Source organism: Bombina bombina, chromosome 6, assembly GCF_027579735.1.
Source record: "Bombina bombina isolate aBomBom1 chromosome 6, aBomBom1.pri, whole genome shotgun sequence".
NCBI lineage: Eukaryota > Metazoa > Chordata > Amphibia > Anura > Bombinatoridae > Bombina > Bombina bombina.
Genome location: NC_069504.1, coordinates 760,147,875 through 760,167,335, shown reverse-complemented (window position 1 = coordinate 760,167,335; position 19,461 = coordinate 760,147,875). Strand labels below are relative to the sequence as shown.

At 41.4% G+C, this 19,461-nt stretch overlaps 1 protein-coding gene across 4 annotated transcripts in view; it reads right to left on the bottom strand.

The window, feature by feature from the left end:
• NSD3 (nuclear receptor binding SET domain protein 3) overlaps positions 1–19,461 on the bottom strand; it is a 1,671,583-nt gene that overhangs the window by 1,135,155 nt on the left and 516,967 nt on the right. For all 4 annotated transcript variants that reach the window (XM_053718034.1, XM_053718036.1, XM_053718037.1 and 1 more), the window contains one exon: positions 8,706–8,751. In XM_053718034.1, the coding sequence (XP_053574009.1) occupies positions 8,706–8,751 (46 nt within the window). The remainder of the gene's footprint in view (positions 1–8,705; positions 8,752–19,461) is intronic.

The following is a 19,461-nucleotide window of genomic DNA, read 5'->3' as shown; positions in this document are numbered from 1 at the left end:
TTATTGTAGGCTGGGTTTTTATTTTATTTTGGGGGGCTTTTTTTTATTTTGATAGGGCTATTAGATTAGGTGTAATTGTTTTTATTTTGGATCATTTCGTTTGTTATTTTTCGTAACTTAGTGTTTTTTATTTTTTATAATTTAGTATTTTTTGCTTTGTAATTGTAGATTTAATTTTATTTAGTAGTGTTAGGTTTTTTAATGTGTAATTTAGTTTAATTTAATTTGTAGTTATTTTAATTTTAGAATATCAGAGGATATCAGGAAAAAACTGGATAATATTAAGGTAAATAAAACTCCATGCCCAGATGGAATACACCCAAGGGTGTTAAGGGAACTTAGCACTGTTATAGACAAACCTCTACTCTTCATTTTTCAAGACTCATTATCCTCAGGCATGGTACCCCAGGATTGGCGTAAAGCTGATGTGGTGCCACTCTTCAAAAAGGGAAGCAGGGATGATCCAGGAAGCTATAGACCAGTTAGTCTGACATGAATAGTGGGGAAGATATTTGAAGGGATTATAAGGGATTATATTGATGAGCATATTCGTGTAAACAAGATAAGTTCTAATCAGCATGGCTATAGGAGAAATAGATCATGTCAAACTAATCTAATTAGATTCTACGAGGAAGTAAGTAAAAATATAGATAAAGGGGAATCAGTTGATGTGATATACTTAGATTTTGCAAAGGCATTTGATACAGTGCCACATGAGAGATTAATGCACAAAATTAAGGGACTGGGAATAGCTGAAAATGCTAGCTCATGGATAAATAACTGGATAAAAGATAGGGAGCAACGAGTAGTAGTAAATGGATCATACTCAGATTGGACAAAGGTAATCAGTGGCGTCCCCCAGGGATCAGTACTGGGCCCTGTTCTTTTCAATATTTTTATAAATGACTCGGAGCAAGGATTAAATAGCGACATCTCTATTTTTGCAGATGAAACTAAGTTAAGTAATGTCATTAGGTCAGAGCAGGACGAACTCTCATTACAAAGGGATTTGCTAAAATTAGAACTATGGGCAAGTAAATGGAAAATGAGATTTAATACGGAAAAATGCAAGGTTCTACATTTTAGAAGTAAAAATAAGCAGGCAACGTATTTTTTAAATGGGACAAGACTTAGCCAAACACAGGAGGAAAGGGATTTGGGAGTAGTAATAGATAACAAGCTAAAGATGGGTGCACAATGCAGGGCAACGGCTTCAAAGGCTAATAAGATACTAGCATGTATTAAAAGAGGCATTGATTCAAGGGAGGAAAGCATAATTCTGTCACTATATAAAGCCCTTGTAAAACCTCACCTTGAGTTTGGAGTGCAGTTCTGGGGACCGATCACTAAAAAAGATATTGCAGAACTAGAAAAAGTTCAGAGAAGGGCCACAAAGCTAATAAGGGGATTGGAGAAATTAACCTATGAGGAGAGGCTAGCCAAACTGGGTCTGCGCTTGAAAGGTGACATGATTACTTTATATAAATATATTCAAGGCCCATATACAGAGATTGCAGAAGCTCTGTTTATTTCAAGAAAATTGTTTCTGACAAGAGGTCATAATTTAAGGTTGGAGGAAAGGAGATTCAATCTCCTGCAACGGAAATGTTTTTTCACTGTAAGAGCAATAAAATTGTGGAACTCATTACCAAAGGAGGTAGTGAATGCCAATACCATAGATACATTTAAAAATAGTCTGGATACATTTCTGTATATAAATAAAATTCATGGATATGATTGCTAGTATTAAATGGGTCACCTTTTAGTGGGATCATTTAAGCTTTTTGTAAGTATTTTAGATTTGTATAGGTTGAACTCGATGGACTTCAGTCTTTTTTCAACCTTATCTACATGTTACTATGAATAATAGTAATGTTAGTTTAATACATAATTTTAACTTAGTTTTTTTTAATTTCCCAGGTAAGCTTATATCTATTTTAAGATAGAGATCTTGTAATTTTAATATAAATGTAGGGGGTTGTTAGGTTTAGGGGTTAAGAGTTTAATTTAGTTTCTCCAACATAGGTGTGTCCGGTCCACGGCGTCATCCTTACTTGTGGGATATTCTCTTCCCCAACAGGAAATGGCAAAGAGCCCAGCAAAGCTGGTCACATGATCCCTCCTAGGCTCCGCCTACCCCAGTCATTCTCTTTGCCGTTGTACAGGCAACATCTCCACGGAGATGGCTTAGAGTTTTTTAGTGTTTAACTGTAGTTTTTATTATTCAATCAAGAGTTTGTTATTTTGAAATAGTGCTGGTATGTACTATTTACTCAGAAACAGAAAAGAGATGAAGATTTCTGTTTGTATGAGGAAAATGATTTTAGCAACCGTCACTAAAATCCATGGCTGTTCCACACAGGACTGTTGAGAGCAATTAACTTCAGTTGGGGGAACAGTGAGCAGTCTCTTGCTGCTTGAGGTATGACACATTCTAACAAGACGATGTAATGCTGGAAGCTGTCATTTTCCCTCTGGGATCCGGTAAGCCATGTTTATTACGATTGTAAATAAGGGCTTCAAAAAGGGCTTATTAAGACTGTAGACTTTTTTTGGGCTAAATCGATTGATTATTAACACATATTTAGCCTTGAGGAATCATTTTATCTGGGTATTTTGATATAATAATATCGGCAGGCACTGTTTTAGACACCTTATTCTTTAGGGGCTTTCCCAAAGCATAGGCAGAGCCTCATTTTCGCGCCGGTGTTGCGCACTTGTTTTTGAGAGGCATGGCATGCAGTCGCATGTGAGAGGAGCTCTGATACTTAGAAAAGACTTTCTGAAGGCGTCATTTGGTATCGTATTCCCCTTGGGGCTTGGTTGGGTCTCAGCAAAGCAGATACCAGGGACTGTAAAGGGGTTAAAGTTCAAAACGGCTCCGGTTCCGTTATTTTAAGGGTTAAAGCTTCCAAATTTGGTGTGCAATACTTTTAAGGCTTTAAGACACTGTGGTGAAAATTTGGTAAATTTTGAACAATTCCTTCATGTTTTTTCGCATTTGCAGTAATAAAGTGTGTTCAGTTTAAAATTTAAAGTGACAGTAACGGTTTTATTTTAAAACGTTTTTTGTACTTGTTATCAAGTTTATGCCTGTTTAACATGTCTGAACTACCAGATAGACTGTGTTCTGAATGTGGGGAAGCCAGAATTCCTATTCATTTAAATAAATGTGATTTATGTGACAATGACAATGATGCCCAAGATGATTCCTCAAGTGAGGGGAGTAAGCATGGTACTGCATCATTCCCTCCTTCGTCTACACGAGTCTTGCCCACTCAGGAGGCCCCTAGTACATCTAGCGCGCCAATACTCCTTACTATGCAACAATTAACGGCTGTAATGGATAATTCTGTCAAAAACATTTTAGCCAAAATGAACACTTATCAGCGTAAGCGCGACTGCTCTGTTTTAGATACTGAAGAGCATGACGACGCTGATATTAATATTTCTGAAGGGCCCCTAACTCAGTCTGATGGGGCCAGGGAGGTTTTGTCTGAGGGAGAAATTACTGATTCAGGGAACATTTCTCAACAAGCTGAACCTGATGTGATTGCATTTAAATTTAAGTTGGAACATCTCCGCATTCTGCTTAAGGAGGTATTATCCACTCTGGATGATTGTGACAAGTTGGTCATCCCAGAGAAACTATGTAAAATGGACAAGTTCCTAGAGGTGCCGGGGCTCCCAGAAGCTTTTCCTATACCCAAGCGGGTGGCGGACATTGTTAATAAAGAATGGGAAAGGCCCGGTATTCCTTTCGTCCCTCCCCCCATATTTAAAAAATTGTTTCCTATGGTCGACCCCAGAAAGGACTTATGGCAGACAGTCCCCAAGGTCGAGGGAGCGGTTTCCACTTTAAACAAACGCACCACTATACCCATAGAGGATAGTTGTGCTTTCAAAGATCCTATGGATAAAAAATTAGAAGGTTTGCTTAAAAAGATGTTTGTTCAGCAGGGTTACCTTCTACAACCAATTTCATGCATTGTCCCTGTCGCTACAGCCGCATGTTTCTGGTTCGATGAGCTGATAAAGGCGGTCGACAGTGATTCTCCTCCTTATGAGGAGATTATGGACAGAATCAATGCTCTCAAATTGGCTAATTCTTTCACCCTAGACGCCACTTTGCAATTGGCTAGGTTAGCGGCTAAGAATTCTGGGTTTGCTATTGTGGCGCGCAGAGCGCTTTGGTTGAAATCTTGGTCGGCTGATGCGTCTTCCAAGAACAAGCTACTTAACATTCCTTTCAAGGGGAAAACGCTGTTTGGCCCTGACTTGAAAGAGATTATCTCGGATATCACTGGGGGTAAGGGCCACGCCCTTCCTCAGGATCGGCCTTAAAATAAACCTAATTTTCGTCCCTTTCGTAGAAACGGACCAGCCCAAAGTGCTACGTCCTCTAAGCAAGAGGGTAATACTTCTCAAGCCAAGCCAGCTTGGAGACCAATGCAAGGCTGGAACAAGGGAAAGCAGGCCAAGAAACCTGCCACTGCTACCAAGACAGCATGAAATGTTGGCCCCCGATCCGGGACCGGATCTGGTGGGGGGCAGACTCTCTCTCTTCGCTCAGGCTTGGGCAAGAGATGTTCTGGATCCTTGGGCGCTAGAAATAGTCTCCCAAGGTTATCTTCTGGAATCCAAGGGACTTCCCCCAAGGGGGAGGTTCCACAGGTCTCAGTTGTCTTCAGACCACATAAAAAGACAGGCATTCTTACATTGTGTAGAAGACCTGTTAAAAATGGGAGTGATTCATCCCGTTCCATTAAGAGAACAAGGGATGGGGTTCTACTCCAATCTGTTTATAGTTCCCAAAAAAGAGGGAACGTTCAGACCAATCTTAGATCTCAAGATCTTAAACAAGTTTCTCAAGGTTCCATCGTTCAAGATGGAAACCATTCAAACTATTCTTCCTTCCATCCAGGAAGGTCAATTCATGACCACGGTGGATTTAAAGGATGCGTATCTACATATTCCTATCCACAAGGAACATCATCGGTTCCTGAGGTTCGCATTCCTGGACAAACATTACCAGTTCGTGGCGCTTCCTTTCGGATTAGCCACTGCTCCAAGGATTTTCACAAAGGTACTAGGGTCCCTTCTAGCTGTGCTAAGACCAAGGGGCATTGCTGTAGTACCTTACTTGGACGACATTCTGATTCAAGCGTCGTCCCTTCCTCAAGCAAAGGCTCACACGGACATTGTCCTGGCCTTTCTCAGATCTCACGGATGGAAAGTGAACGTGGAAAAGAGTTCTCTATCTCCGTCAACAAGGGTTCCCTTCTTGGGAACAATAATAGACTCCTTAGAAATGAGGATTTTTCTGACAGAGGCCAGAAAAACAAAACTTCTAGACTCTTGTCGGATACTCCATTCCGTTCCTCTTCCTTCCATAGCTCAGTGCATGGAAGTGATCGGGTTGATGGTAGCGGCAATGGACATAGTTCCTTTTGCACGCATTCATCTAAGACCATTACAACTGTGCATGCTCAGTCAGTGGAATGGGGACTATACAGACTTGTCTCCGAAGATACAAGTAAATCAGAGGACCAGAGACTCACTCCGTTGGTGGCTGTCCCTGGACAACCTGTCACGAGGGATGACATTCCGCAGACCAGAGTGGGTCATTGTCACGACCGACGCCAGTCTGATGGGCTGGGGCGCGGTCTGTGGATCCCTGAAAGCTCAGGGTCTTTGGTCTCGGGAAGAATCTCTTCTACCGATAAATATTCTGGAACTGAGAGCGATATTCAATGCTCTCAAGGCTTGGCCTCAGCTAGCGAGGGCCAAGTTCATACGGTTTCAATCAGACAACATGACAACTGTTGCGTACATCAACCATCAGGGGGGAACAAGGAGTTCCCTGGCGATGGAAGAAGTGACCAAAATCATTCTATGGGCGGAGTCTCACTCCTGCCACCTGTCTGCTATCCACATCCCAGGAGTGGAAAATTGGGAAGCGGATTTTCTGAGTCGTCAGACATTGCATCCGGGGGAGTGGGAACTCCATCCGGAAATCTTTGCCCAAGTCACTCAGCTGTGGGGCATTCCAGACATGGATCTGATGGCCTCTCGTCAGAACTTCAAAGTTCCTTGCTACGGGTCCAGATCCAGGGATCCCAAGGCGGCTCTAGTGGATGCACTAGTAGCACCTTGGACCTTCAAACTAGCTTATGTGTTCCCGCCGTTTCCTCTCATCCCCAGGCTGGTAGCCAGGATCAATCAGGAGAGGGCGTCGGTGATCTTGATAGCTCCTGCGTGGCCACGCAGGACTTGGTACGCAGATCTGGTGAATATGTCATCGGCTCCTCCTTGGAAGCTACCTTTGAGACGAGACCTTCTTGTTCAGGGTCCGTTCGAACATCCGAATCTGGTTTCACTCCAGCTGACTGCTTGGAGATTGAACGCTTGATCTTATCGAAGCGAGGATTCTCAGATTCTGTTATCGATACTCTTGTTCAGGCCAGAAAGCCTGTAACTAGAAAGATTTACCACAAAATTTGGAAAAAATATATCTGTTGGTGTGAATCTAAAGGATTCCCTTGGGACAAGGTTAAGATTCCTAGGATTCTATCCTTCCTTCAAGAAGGATTGGAAAAAGGATTATCTGCAAGTTCCCTGAAGGGACAGATTTCTGCCTTGTCTGTGTTACTTCACAAAAAGCTGGCCGCTGTGCCAGATGTTCAAGCCTTTGTTCAGGCTCTGGTTAGAATTAAGCCTGTTTACAAACCTTTGACTCCTCCTTGGAGTCTCAATTTAGTTCTTTCAGTTCTTCAGGGGGTTCCGTTTGAACCCTTGCATTCCGTTGATATTAAGTTATTATCTTGGAAAGTTTTGTTTTTAGTTGCAATTTCTTCTGCTAGAAGAGTTTCAGAATTATCTGCTCTGCAGTGTTCTCCTCCTTATCTGGTGTTCCATGCAGATAAGGTGGTTTTACGTACTAAACCTGGTTTTCTTCCAAAAGTTGTTTCTAACAAAAACATTAACCAGGAGATTATCGTACCTTCTCTGTGTCCAAAACCAGTTTCAAAGAAGGAACGTTTGTTGCACAATTTGGATGTTGTTCGCGCTCTAAAATTCTATTTAGATGCTACAAAGGATTTTAGACAAACATCTTCCTTGTTTGTTGTTTATTCTGGTAAAAGGAGAGGTCAAAAAGCAACTTCTACCTCTCTCTCTTTTTGGATTAAAAGCATCATCAGATTGGCTTACGAGACTGCCGGACGGCAGCCTCCCGAAAGAATCACAGCTCATTCCACTAGGGCTGTGGCTTCCACATGGGCCTTCAAGAACGAGGCTTCTGTTGATCAGATATGTAGGGCAGCGACTTGGTCTTCACTGCACACTTTTACCAAATTTTACAAGTTTGATACTTTTGCTTCTTCTGAGGCTATTTTTGGGAGAAAGGTTTTGCAAGCCGTGGTGACCTGATTTGCTCCCTCCCTTCATCCGTGTCCTAAAGCTTTGGTATTGGTTCCCACAAGTAAGGATGACGCCGTGGACCGGACACACCTATGTTGGAGAAAACAGAATTTATGTTTACATGATAAATTACTTTCTCCAACGGTGTGTCCGGTCCACGGCCCGCCCTGGTTTTTTTAATCAGGTCTGATAATTTATTTTCTTTAACTACAGTCACCACGGTACCATATGGTTTCTCCTATGCAAATATTCCTCCTTAACGTCGGTCGAATGACTGGGGTAGGCGGAGCCTAGGAGGGATCATGTGACCAGCTTTGCTGGGCTCTTTGCCATTTCCTGTTGGGGAAGAGAATATCCCACAAGTAAGGATGACGCCGTGGACCGGACACACCGTTGGAGAAAGTAATTTATCAGGTAAACATAAATTCTGTTTTTTTGCGATGTGGGGGGCTGTCGGTTTAGGGGTCAACATATTTATTTAGTGGCAGTGATGTGGGAGGCCAGAGGTTTAGGGGTTAATAACTGTATTTAGTGGTGGCGATGTCAGGGATTTGCGGAATAGGGAAACGGATCGTGTCGGTATAGGCTGGAACGCAAGCATTTTAGCCTCACCGCAAAATTGGTAATGGCAGCGCTTTAGAAATCCCATGCAAAAACGTAATTTTTTGAGTGCGGGACTGACGTTGCGTTACAGGCTAAAATGCTTGCGGTACAGCTATACTGACAAGACTCGGAATGGCTGAGTTGCTGTTTTAACGCTGAAATGACCATTATAACACAAACACAAAACTCGTAATCTAGGTGACTGAGAATTAACGAAGACTCAAGATGTTTATGTAAGCGAGTGCACAACGAACTGGCACACACGTGAGGGCACACGTCATTGCGTGTATTCATGCTTTTTGCTACTTTTTTTTAACAAATTACAAAATCCATGCGAGCAAAGCCGCGGGCAACAGCTAATTATATATATATATATATATATATATATATATATATATATACACACACACACACACACATATATATATATATTTGGTTTTATATATATATATATATATATATATATATATATATATATATGTATATGTATATATATATATATATATATATATATATATACACACACACACATGTATAGATATATATATATATATATATATATATATATATATATATATATATATATATATATATAGTTATATATTCATATAGTATATACATAAAAATTAAGCACTGACTGGTATTTAAAGTTTCCTTAATGTGATAACATAAAATCTTACCTTTTTGTAATCCAATCTGTACTGCTGAAAGAGGTATAACTTCCACCTAAATGAAAGAATCAGACATACACTAATTTTGTAATATTGATCATTGATAGTTACATTATTTTACAACTGCTCCAGTATTTCTATTTCAGAATAATTTTAAGTTAGACAGTTTTCTCTCATCTTTGCAAGCTTGCAAGATTACTACCACTACCTAAAATATCAACAAGGAAATTAGGATACCCAGGGGTGTTGCATATCTTCAGAGATGGACACACAAACCTTCAGCAGCATGATAACATCTTAAACTTATGATGGTATAAACTAGGCTAATCATTTATTAGAAAAAAAGTATGTAATACCATTTGGCACATGTCTCCATTCACAGTATAATCATATGTATATCACCACCTTGTATTAATAGCGTCCATATATGGACAGTAAACAATATTCAATTTTAATATAAAATGTTTAGTCATGAGTAACATGAGCAGGTAGCATAAGCTCAAACATAGGAACTGCAAAGGAACATTGCAAAATTGAGGCAGAATGCCCACCTTTAAATAACAAAATGTATGCTCACCTGATAAATTTATTTATTTCCGGATACGGTAAGGCCACAGAATCATCAATTACTGTTGGGAATATCTCTCCTGGCCAGCCAGAGGAGGCAAAGAGCACCACAGCAAAGCTGTTAAATGTCACTTCCCTTCCCACAATCTCCAGTCATTCAACCAAAGGAAAATGGAAAAAAAGAAATAACACAAGTTGACCTAATTATCAAGCCATCAACTGTGCTGCATTCAACGGCACCAATACGCTCGCCTGACATTGCGGCCACGGATCTGAATACGCATTCTATATTATATATAAAAGCTGTCAAAAAGCAGCGCACCAAGTACGGGGCGATGAGCAGCGGACTGTTGTTAACTAACAGTCATCGATCTCGCTGCTATACGGCTTTTCCACAACTTTATTTATACCCTGTCACTAAACACCGCCACTATACTAAAATGTTTAATCCCTATCCCGCCGCTCTCGGACCCCGCCGCAACTCTAATAAAGTTATTAACAAGGATTGGGCAAGGGGCAAGACACAAGGCAAGTACTCTTGTATTACTATGTTTTATTTATATCATTGTATCCTCTTGCAAGTGCTGCTGTAACACTGTGTCTTATGTGTTTACTTGGTTCCCACTTTCAGAATAATGCTCAATATCTTCATATTCCTTTTTGCTACCTCTTGTCTCTACAACAAACTACATTACTCAGTTATTCCTTTTCCCTCTCCACCTGCACTGTTCATTAGCCCATCTCTCTTATACTCACCTTACTTTTGTACTCATGAACTCTACTTATTCCTAAATACTCTCTCTCCCCCCTGCACTACAGTTAAACAGTCTCATTACTGCAAATCTGCTTCTCATCTCATGTCACTCTCCCTCTTGCTCATACTAGCTGCTGGCGACATCTCCCCTAATCCTGGTCCCTCACAACCTCCTAACCTTTCACATCCTTGTGTGCCTTTCAATAGACTTCAAAAACTAAACTCTGGTAACCTTAATCGCATTCCTCTTACATCTAAAACCCCCTCCCCCTTCATTTGTGCACTCTGGAACTCTCGCTCTGTTTGCAACAAGCTAACTTCTATCCATGATCTCTTTATCTCCCACTCTCTTAACCTTCTGGCTCTTACAGAAACCTGGCTCTCTGCTTCAGACACAGCATCCACTGCTGCACTGTCACATGGGGGTCTCCATTTCAGTCACACTCCTAGGTCTGGCAATAGACAAGGAGGTGGTGTCAGTATTTTACTTTCCTCTCGTTGCACCTTCCAACAAATACAGCCCTTCTCTTCACTCACATTTTCTTCATTTGAAGCACACATGATTCGGTTATTCTCTCCCCTCTCTATACGTGTTGCAGTCATATACCGCCCCCCTGGCTCCCCAACTCAATTTTTAGATCACTTTGCTGCCTGGCTTCCTTATTTCCTTTCCTCAGACACCCCTGCCCTCATTCTTGGCGACTTCAACATCCCCATTAACAATCCCACTGCCTCATCTGCTAAACAACTTCTGCAACTCACTTCCTCTTTCGGTCTGTCACAATGGACTGATTCTCCCACTCACAAAGACGGTCACTCCCTTGACCTGATCTTTAGCTATCGATGCACTCTCTCAAACTTCTCAAACTCCCCTTTTCCTCTTTCTGACCACCATCTCCTTACCTGCAACATATCATCCCTTCCTACAACTCTCCCACCTTCTACTCCTCACACCAAACTTCACAGAAGCATTAGGTCTTTAGATCAGCAACAACTTGCTAATTCCCTTCAACTGCTCCTCTCATCCTTCTCCTCCTTTTCCTGCCCTGAACAATCTATCTGCCACTATAATTCCACCCTTATATCCGTCCTTGACAATCTCGCCCCTCTTACCACTGCTAGGAAATCACACACTCATCCCCAGCCCTGGCATACTCCTCTGACACGGTACCTACGCAGATGTTCCCGTACTGCTGAACGGCATTGGAGAAAATCACGGAGTTCAGCTGATTTTCTTCATTACAAATTCATCTTGAACTCCTACTACTCTGCCCTTAATCTCCACAAGCAACACTACTTCTCTACTCTTATCTCTAATCTTTCTTCAAATCCAAAACGTCTGTTCTCCACTTTCAATACTCTCCTCCGCCCTCCCCCACTTCCTAATACAACTTCTCTGTCAGCTCAAGACTTTGCCAGTCACTTCATTAACAAAATTGATTCCATCAGACATGAAATCAGCTCTCAACACAATTCCATTCTCTCCCCCCCTCAAATACTCTCACTCAACCACAACCCTCATAACCTGAAACTTAGTTCATTCTCCCCTGTTACTGAGGACGAAGTTTCAGCACTTATACTGCGCTCTCACCTCACTACCTGTCCCCTTGACCCTATCCCCTCACAGCTGCTCCCCTCTCTCTCTGCTACCCTTACCCCTATACTAACACACATTTTCAACCTCTCCCTCAGCACTGGTACATTTCCCTCATCATTGAAACATGCACTGGTCACACCTATCCTCAAAAAACCTTCCCTTGATCCTACCTCCCCATCCAACTACCGCCCAATTTCCCTCCTCCCTCTTGCTTCAAAGCTTCTCGAAAACCTAGTATATGCACGCCTATCCCATTTCCTTAAGTTAAACTCCCTTCTTGACCCGCTGCAATCTGGATTTCGTCCCCATCACTCCACAGAGACAGCTATTGTTAAGGTCACCAACGACCTACTTACAGCTAAATCAAAAGGCCACTTCTCTCTGCTTATCCTCCTTGATCTGTCCGCAGCCTTTGACACTGTCGACCACCCTCTTTTGCTCCAAACCCTCCAATCCTTCGGCATCTGTGACACAGCCCTTTCGTGGCTCTCTTCCTACCTGTCAAACCGTACCTTCAGTGTAGCCTTCTCTGGGGCCTCCTCTGCCCCGTCACCCCTTTCTGTCGGAGTACCGCAAGGCTCTGTCCTCGGTCCCCTTCTCTTCTCAATCTATACGTCATCACTAGGTTCCCTTATTAAGTCCCACAGTTTCCAATATCATCTGTATGCCGATGACACCCAAATCTACTTCTCTGCACCAGAACTATCTCCTTCCTTGCTAACCCGTGTCACTAACTGTCTTTCTCACATCTCTTCCTGGATGTCCTCTCACTACCTCAAGCTAAATCTCTCCAAAACTGAGCTCCTCATTTTCCCCCCTTCTTCCAAAATCTCCACCCCCAATATCTCTATAACTGTCGACAACTCCATCATTACCCCTACCCCGCATGCCCGATGTCTCGGGGTCACATTTGACTCAGATCTTTCCTTCACTCCTCACATTCAGTCCTTGGCTACAGCCTGCCGCTTCCACCTTAAAAACATCTCTAAAATTAGACACTTCCTTACACAAGACACAACTAAGATTTTAATCCACTCTCTCATTCTTTCCCGCCTTGATTACTGCAACTCTGTCCTCTCTGGTCTCCCCTCCTACCGCCTAGCTCCTTTACAATCCATAATGAATGGCTCTGCCAGACTCATCTTCCTTACACGTCGCTCTTCATCTGCTGCGCCTCTCTGCCAATCCCTTCACTGGCTTCCTCTTGCCTCTAGGATCAAACACAAAACTCTCACTCTTACATACAAAGCCCTCAACTGCACTGCTCCCCGCTACATCTCAGACCTTGTCTCCAGATACTCTCCCTCCCATCCCCTTCGCTCTGCTCATGACCTCCTACTCTCCTCCTCTCTTGTCACCTCATCACACTCCCGTTTACAGGACTTCTCCAGACTGGCTCCCATCTTATGGAACTCTCTGCCTCGCTCCACAAGACTCTCTTCTAGTTTTAAAAGCTTCAAGTGCTCCCTAAAGACTCTACTGTTCAGGGACGCATACAACCTACGCTAACCTTTCCTAATACCAGTTCCTCTCCTCCACTGCAATCCCCTGAACCCTCTTAGCATGTAAGCCTAAAAGTCCAGCTGTCTGTAGATCACCTTCTTAAGAGCTGACTACAACAGTGCAACTCTTGGCAGGGCCCTCTACCCTATAATTGTTTTGTTGTCCTCCCCCTTTGTTTATAGCGCTGCGGAATCTGTTGGCGCTCTACAAATAACCGAAAATAATAATAATAATAATAATCCCGCAGCTCCCAGACAACGCCGCAATTAACAAAATATATTAACCCCTATCCCTCCGCTCCCGGAGCCCACCGCAACTAAATAAATTTATTAACCCCTAAACCCCTGGCCTCCCACATCACTACCACTTACTAAACCTATTAACCCCTAAACTGCCAGCCCCCCACATCGCCATAAACTAAATTAACCTATTAACCCCTAAACCTAACACGCTAACTGTACATTAAAATTACATCATCCCTATCTTATAATAAATTTAAACTTACCTTTAGATTTAAATTAAACTATATTAAACTACTAATTAACCAACCCTAACTGCTATACTAAAATTACATTAAACTATATTAAACTATTAATTAATCTACCCTGTTATACTAAAATTACATTAAACTACAAATTAAATTAAGGTCAGAACCAGAGAAACTTGAGGAAATACCTAGACACCGTTCCCAGACTGGGACTGGAGCCATCACTCCCGGAGAGGAAGGCCCTGAACCCAGTTCAAGGTATGACTTATCATACCTGGATTGCAGATACTCTAGAAGGAGAAATCTGCCTCTGGGAGGAAATCTTAGATAGGACTCCAAGAGACATGACTGATGCTGCAGAAAGAGGAAAAACTGCCTACAGTCTTCCTTTTCACCCGAAAGTCAAAGGGAAAATCCTGCCAGACCAAGCCCCAAACTTAGTCTCATCGTAAAGGGAAACGCCAAAAGCGTGGATTTGGAGGAAACATAAAATATTGAACCTGCAACTGCAGAACTATAACGCCTAGGCTTTACCACTAAGCCACAGGTAGGCTTCTCAGCTGATCAAGATTTCAGCCACAACGCCCGACAGGCTAGCACAGCAAGTCTAATAAGACCAGGCATTGCTCTAAATGAGCAATTAAAACTCCAGCTTCTTTTCCATGGACCCGTAAAGGAGCAGCTATCCTCCAAAGGGATCAAAGTTCCCTCTATAGGGATCAAATTCTCTTAGCCAGAGTAGAAAGCCCCTTCTACTAAAGGCACCATGCGCCATGATATTTAATGGGGACAGCGACAGGAACTATAGTAAAAACAGTAGATGGGGAAAAAATGAAAACCTGCCTTCACCCATCCCTGTTAAAAATCCCCTTGCACGGTCTGAACAGGAAAAACAAACTTCCATAAAGGAATCATAGCAAAATATTAAATTTACTAGATCCAGAAAACTGGACAGCAAATACTGCAGGCAAATAACTCCTCCAGGAGATAGAGAGGAAACTGTCAGGGTACAGGTAAATTATATATATATATATATATATATATATATATATATATATATATATATATATATATATATATATATATATATATATATATATATATATATATATATCTATGTCAATTAGGACAGGGAAAGGTGTTTATGTAGGAAACCATATTTTTATCAGATATTACTGAAATAGGGTTGAAATTCTGATGTCAGGATTTGATTCACAAAACCCCTACAAGTTGAATACACATTACAGAACTCAACTGCAGACAAAATGTCTCCAGAGACATTTCTAGCTAGAGTGTGAAAATGAAATCCATACCAGATTTGTAATTAAAATTTCCCTCTGGGGGGCGGAGCCGACCAGCAAGCCTAATGGTCGCACTATACATGAGCTCCGGCTAGCGATCACTCTAATGGGTACTCTATAAAATGCAACTGACCATCACCGGGTCATCAACCACTGTTATATAGCACAGCAAGCTGGACATATACTTCTCCACCGGCTGAAGGAGAATCGGTGCCCTGAGGTAACGATCACAGCGCAGGGCCTATCAGCGGCGCTTAGAAAAGTGCAGATACAGCATTGCAATGTCCCGGTTTACAACTAAAAAGGGAGAGACCGAGACATTTATCGCCCACAGATGATCAAGCTTGACTGCTTCTAAGGCGCAAACAGTGCAGGGATGGTTCACGGAGGTGGCGTACTTTAGGCACACTGATCTGATTAACTCTGTGACGCAAGTAATATATTGGGCCCAGGCGATGAACATCGCGCAGAAGATGAGCCGCAAATATACTTTAAGGCCACATGGTTGAGGCAGACCACACAATAACCTGGACGACATATTACCTTTTCAGAGGCCTCAACTATCCTACATACCGGCCCTACATAAACACATTATCTGCGACCCAGAACTGACTGCCAATTGTCTATATACCCACACAGAGGAGGTCACCAGGCCCTAAAGACTTATCAGAAGCTCATAAAGCAGGGGCACTCAGTATCATGAATAGCTGACACCTTTGTATTCAAAAAATAAATGTGTGTAGCTATTCCTTTTGTTCAGCTTATGCGGGGTTAAATAAGCTGATTTATCAACCAGGATTAGCAGTTCATATAACAAAACAGAATAATTGTGAATCTCTTTTTCAGAGTTCTCCTTTATATGAAAAAGAGGCAGTTTTACAAGTGAAATCTCTTCTGAGATAATAATGAGTTGTGTTGTGACAACTAAATAAAATATAAGTAGATTGTATGAAAAGACTCTTGTTTGATATTTGGTGGATACCAGACTTATTCAGGGTAATTCATACATGGTTTAAACAAAAGGATTGAGGTTAAATTACAAAACTGACAAGAAACAAAGTTGCGCTTTTGTTTTTTGAGTGACGTTTTGCTTGCAGCACAGAAAACTGACAGGAAACAAAGTTGCACTTTTACTTTAGAGAGGATTACTTTAAGGTTAAATCTGAGACTTCAGACAGAAATTAAAGTGAAGGTAAATACAAACTTTCTATTCTTAAAAATTAAATATATCAAGGCAAATAAATATAAGTTTAATTCATCAATATTTCTAAATCTTAATATTACCTGCGATATCCTATGTTATTCTCATCTACTCGGCTATCCGAAAAACAGCCCGTCAATTTTTTTTTTTAAAACAAAGATCACATTGTGCAGCCATCCAATTGATTCACTGGCCGTTAGGCGGCCGTCAATTTACGTCATCATGTCTGCTTTGTGATGCGCATGCGTAACAGTTTCTATATTGCAGTTCCCAAGCGCGCGCGTTCACGCTTCACGCATGCGCATTATCCCCTATTTATTGTAGGCATAGCTTAGAGTAGCAGCCGGGATTACCGCATGCGCAAGATGACAGGCTAAAAAGGATGTGCATGCGCAGTTAATCGATGCTCGATGTGCACGAGCTGAGTATACACGTATAGAGCGGGTGGGACCGCTCTATACGTCAAGGTATCCTAAACCAGGAAATTGTAAATGGGAGGAGAAACGGAAAGGAAGCGTAAGAAAAATAGAGATAAAATTACATAAATCATTAATGTTTTTTCAAAAATAAAGCTAGCGACTTGATTTAAGTTACTAAAAGTGTTGTAAATAGGATTGATGGGTACAAAAACTTTACCTTCACTTTAAATACAGATTCAAAGTATAAGTTCTTACTTGGTTATTAAGGTTAGTCCTCCAAACACCGCTCAGTTGTTGTTGAGATAAGCAGCACACTTTAGCTGCGATGATAGAGATTGTAGCAAGGTTGAGAGCTGTGGAAAAACTTAGGCCTCAGGTGAGTTAGCTCTAGTAAATAAGTCAGAGTTCCAGACTATAGGAGTATGAACGGCCTTGTAGGTAACTTAATCCGTTATTGAAGGTAGGTATTAAATCCAGAATTTAGTAGAAGCTGTAAAAGGTTGCTGGCAGTTGTTTTTAGGAAAAAGGCTTGAAAGATTCCTTCAGAGTATGCGAGCACTTGTTGTATCAGCTAAGTCAATTTCAATAATCAAGCAACATGCAGGTGTTGATAGTACCTACTTAAGGGGATGTGAAAGAGGTGGATACTATAATCTTAAAGGGGAAGTATGACAGATCCCCCTTCTCTAGGTGAGATTCCAGGAGGCGCCAAGCCCGGTTTGGTAGGGAAACGGTTGTGGAATTCCCTTAGCAAATCAGGAGCATGAATGTCACGGAGAGGTATCCAGGAATCCTCTTCGCGTCCGTATCCAGTCCAACGGACTAGATATTCCAATCTTCTCCAATGGATACGAGAATCCATAATTTTTTCAACTTCATACTCAGGTTGATCAGAAAGAATTGTGTGAGAGGATCCGTCATCCCGGGAGAGCGAGCTCAATTGACCAGAGAATGGTTTAAGGAGAGATACATGAAAAGACGGATGGATTTGATAACAGGAAGGCAGATGTAGAACGGCTGCGTTTGCGTTAAGGAGTTTTTTAATCCTAAACGGACCTATATATTGATCAGCCAATTTCTTACAGGGAACCTTAAGCTTCAAATTAGTGGTAGACAACCAGACAAGATCGCCAGGTTTATACTCTGGTGGAAGAGAATGTTTTTTTATCAAAGTAGAGTTTTTGTCTGGCTTTAGCGTTTTCCATATGATGTTTCAGTAATGATAAAGAATTCTTTAGTTCAGAGAAATATTCAACAGCATAAGCAGAAGTAGAGGAGGTGAGGTAGGTATCGTTTTTGGATGGAATCCATAAGAGGCATAGAAAGGCGACATCTTTGTAGAGGAATTGACGGAATTATTATAGGCGAATTCCGCCATTGGTAACCAGTCCGACAAGTCTTCTTGAAGATGAGATGTGTAGCATCTGAGGTATTGTTCAAGCGTTTGGTTCAAACGTTCTGTCAATCCGTTAGATTGGGGATGAAAAGCTGTTGAGAATCGTGGCGAGATTTTCAATAAACATCATAAATCTCTCCAGAATCTGGAAGTGAATTGCATCCCTCGATCTGTTACAATCGAGAGAGGCAGACCATGCAATTTGACAATATGGGAAAAGAATACAATAGCAGTGGTTGTAGCAGTGGGTGTCTTTTTCAATGGAATGAAATGACCCATACGAGTTAGATGGTCTACAACTACTAGTATACAAGTGAAGTTTTTGGAAGGCGGTAAATCGACTATAAAGTCCATTGCTATCATTTGCCACGGAGAGTCAGGAATGGGTAGAGGAGTGAGTAAACCAAAAGGTTTTTGGTGAGATTTCTTTTTACGGGAACAAGTATGACAATTGGTGACATATTTATAGACATCCTTTTTCATTTTAGGCCACCAGTATTCTCTGCTTAGTAATTTGTTGGTCTTTGTAATACCGGGATGGCCAGATAGAGGATTATCATGGTAATGTTGGAGTAAATCAGTTCTAAGAGATTGGGGTTTTCCATAGTGAATCAATCCTGTAGTTATATCTTTGTTACAGTATGACGGAACGTCGGAATCAAGACTTTGAGCTGTTAAGAGAGCTGAATGGTAAGTAGTAATTGAGGCTAAAAATCTATGAGGTGGAATAATGTTATGTATCTCTTCACGTTCAGGCACAGTTTAGAAAGTCCTGGATAATGCATCTGCTTGTGTATTTTGAGATCCTGGTCTGTAATGTATCAAAAAATTGAATCTGTCCAAAAAGAGTAACCATCAGACTTGTCATGATGACAAGGTTTTGTTCTTTTTTAAATATTGAAGATTTTTGTGATCTGTTAGAACTAAAAATGGTTTGTGAGTTCCTTCTAGAATGTGTCTCCAGTGTTCCAGTGCGGTTTTTATGGCTAGAAGCTCCAGGTCTCCGACTGAGTAATTTCTTTCGGCAGGTGTCAGTAGTCTTGAGAAAAATGCAATGGGGTGACGGTTTGGTGAACCTTTTCGTTGTTGTGTTAAAATTGCTCCTACTCCTATGTTTGATGCATCCACTTCAAGAGTGAAATCTGCTTCTGGATCAGGGAGTTGAAGTATTGGAGCTGAAGTGAAACTTCTCTTTAGGTGATCAAAAGCATCCTGTGCTTCCTTTGTCCAATTGAAACGGTCCTTCCCCATTAATTTAGTTAAGAGAGATTTTTGAGTAGTAGAAGTAGGCCAGTTTACCACCGCTTCCACCTTTTCTGGATCCATGTGTATGCCATTTGGGGAGATAATATATCCTAAGAATTTGATTGTCTTTACATGGAACTGAAACTTCTCAGCTTTAGCATACAGTTGATGCTCTCTTAGTCTCATCAAGACCCACCTTACGTGTTTGATATGTTCTGTCATGTTTTTGGAAAAAATCAGGATATCATCCAAATAAATCACTACACAGGTGTCCATTAAATCCTTGAATATTTCA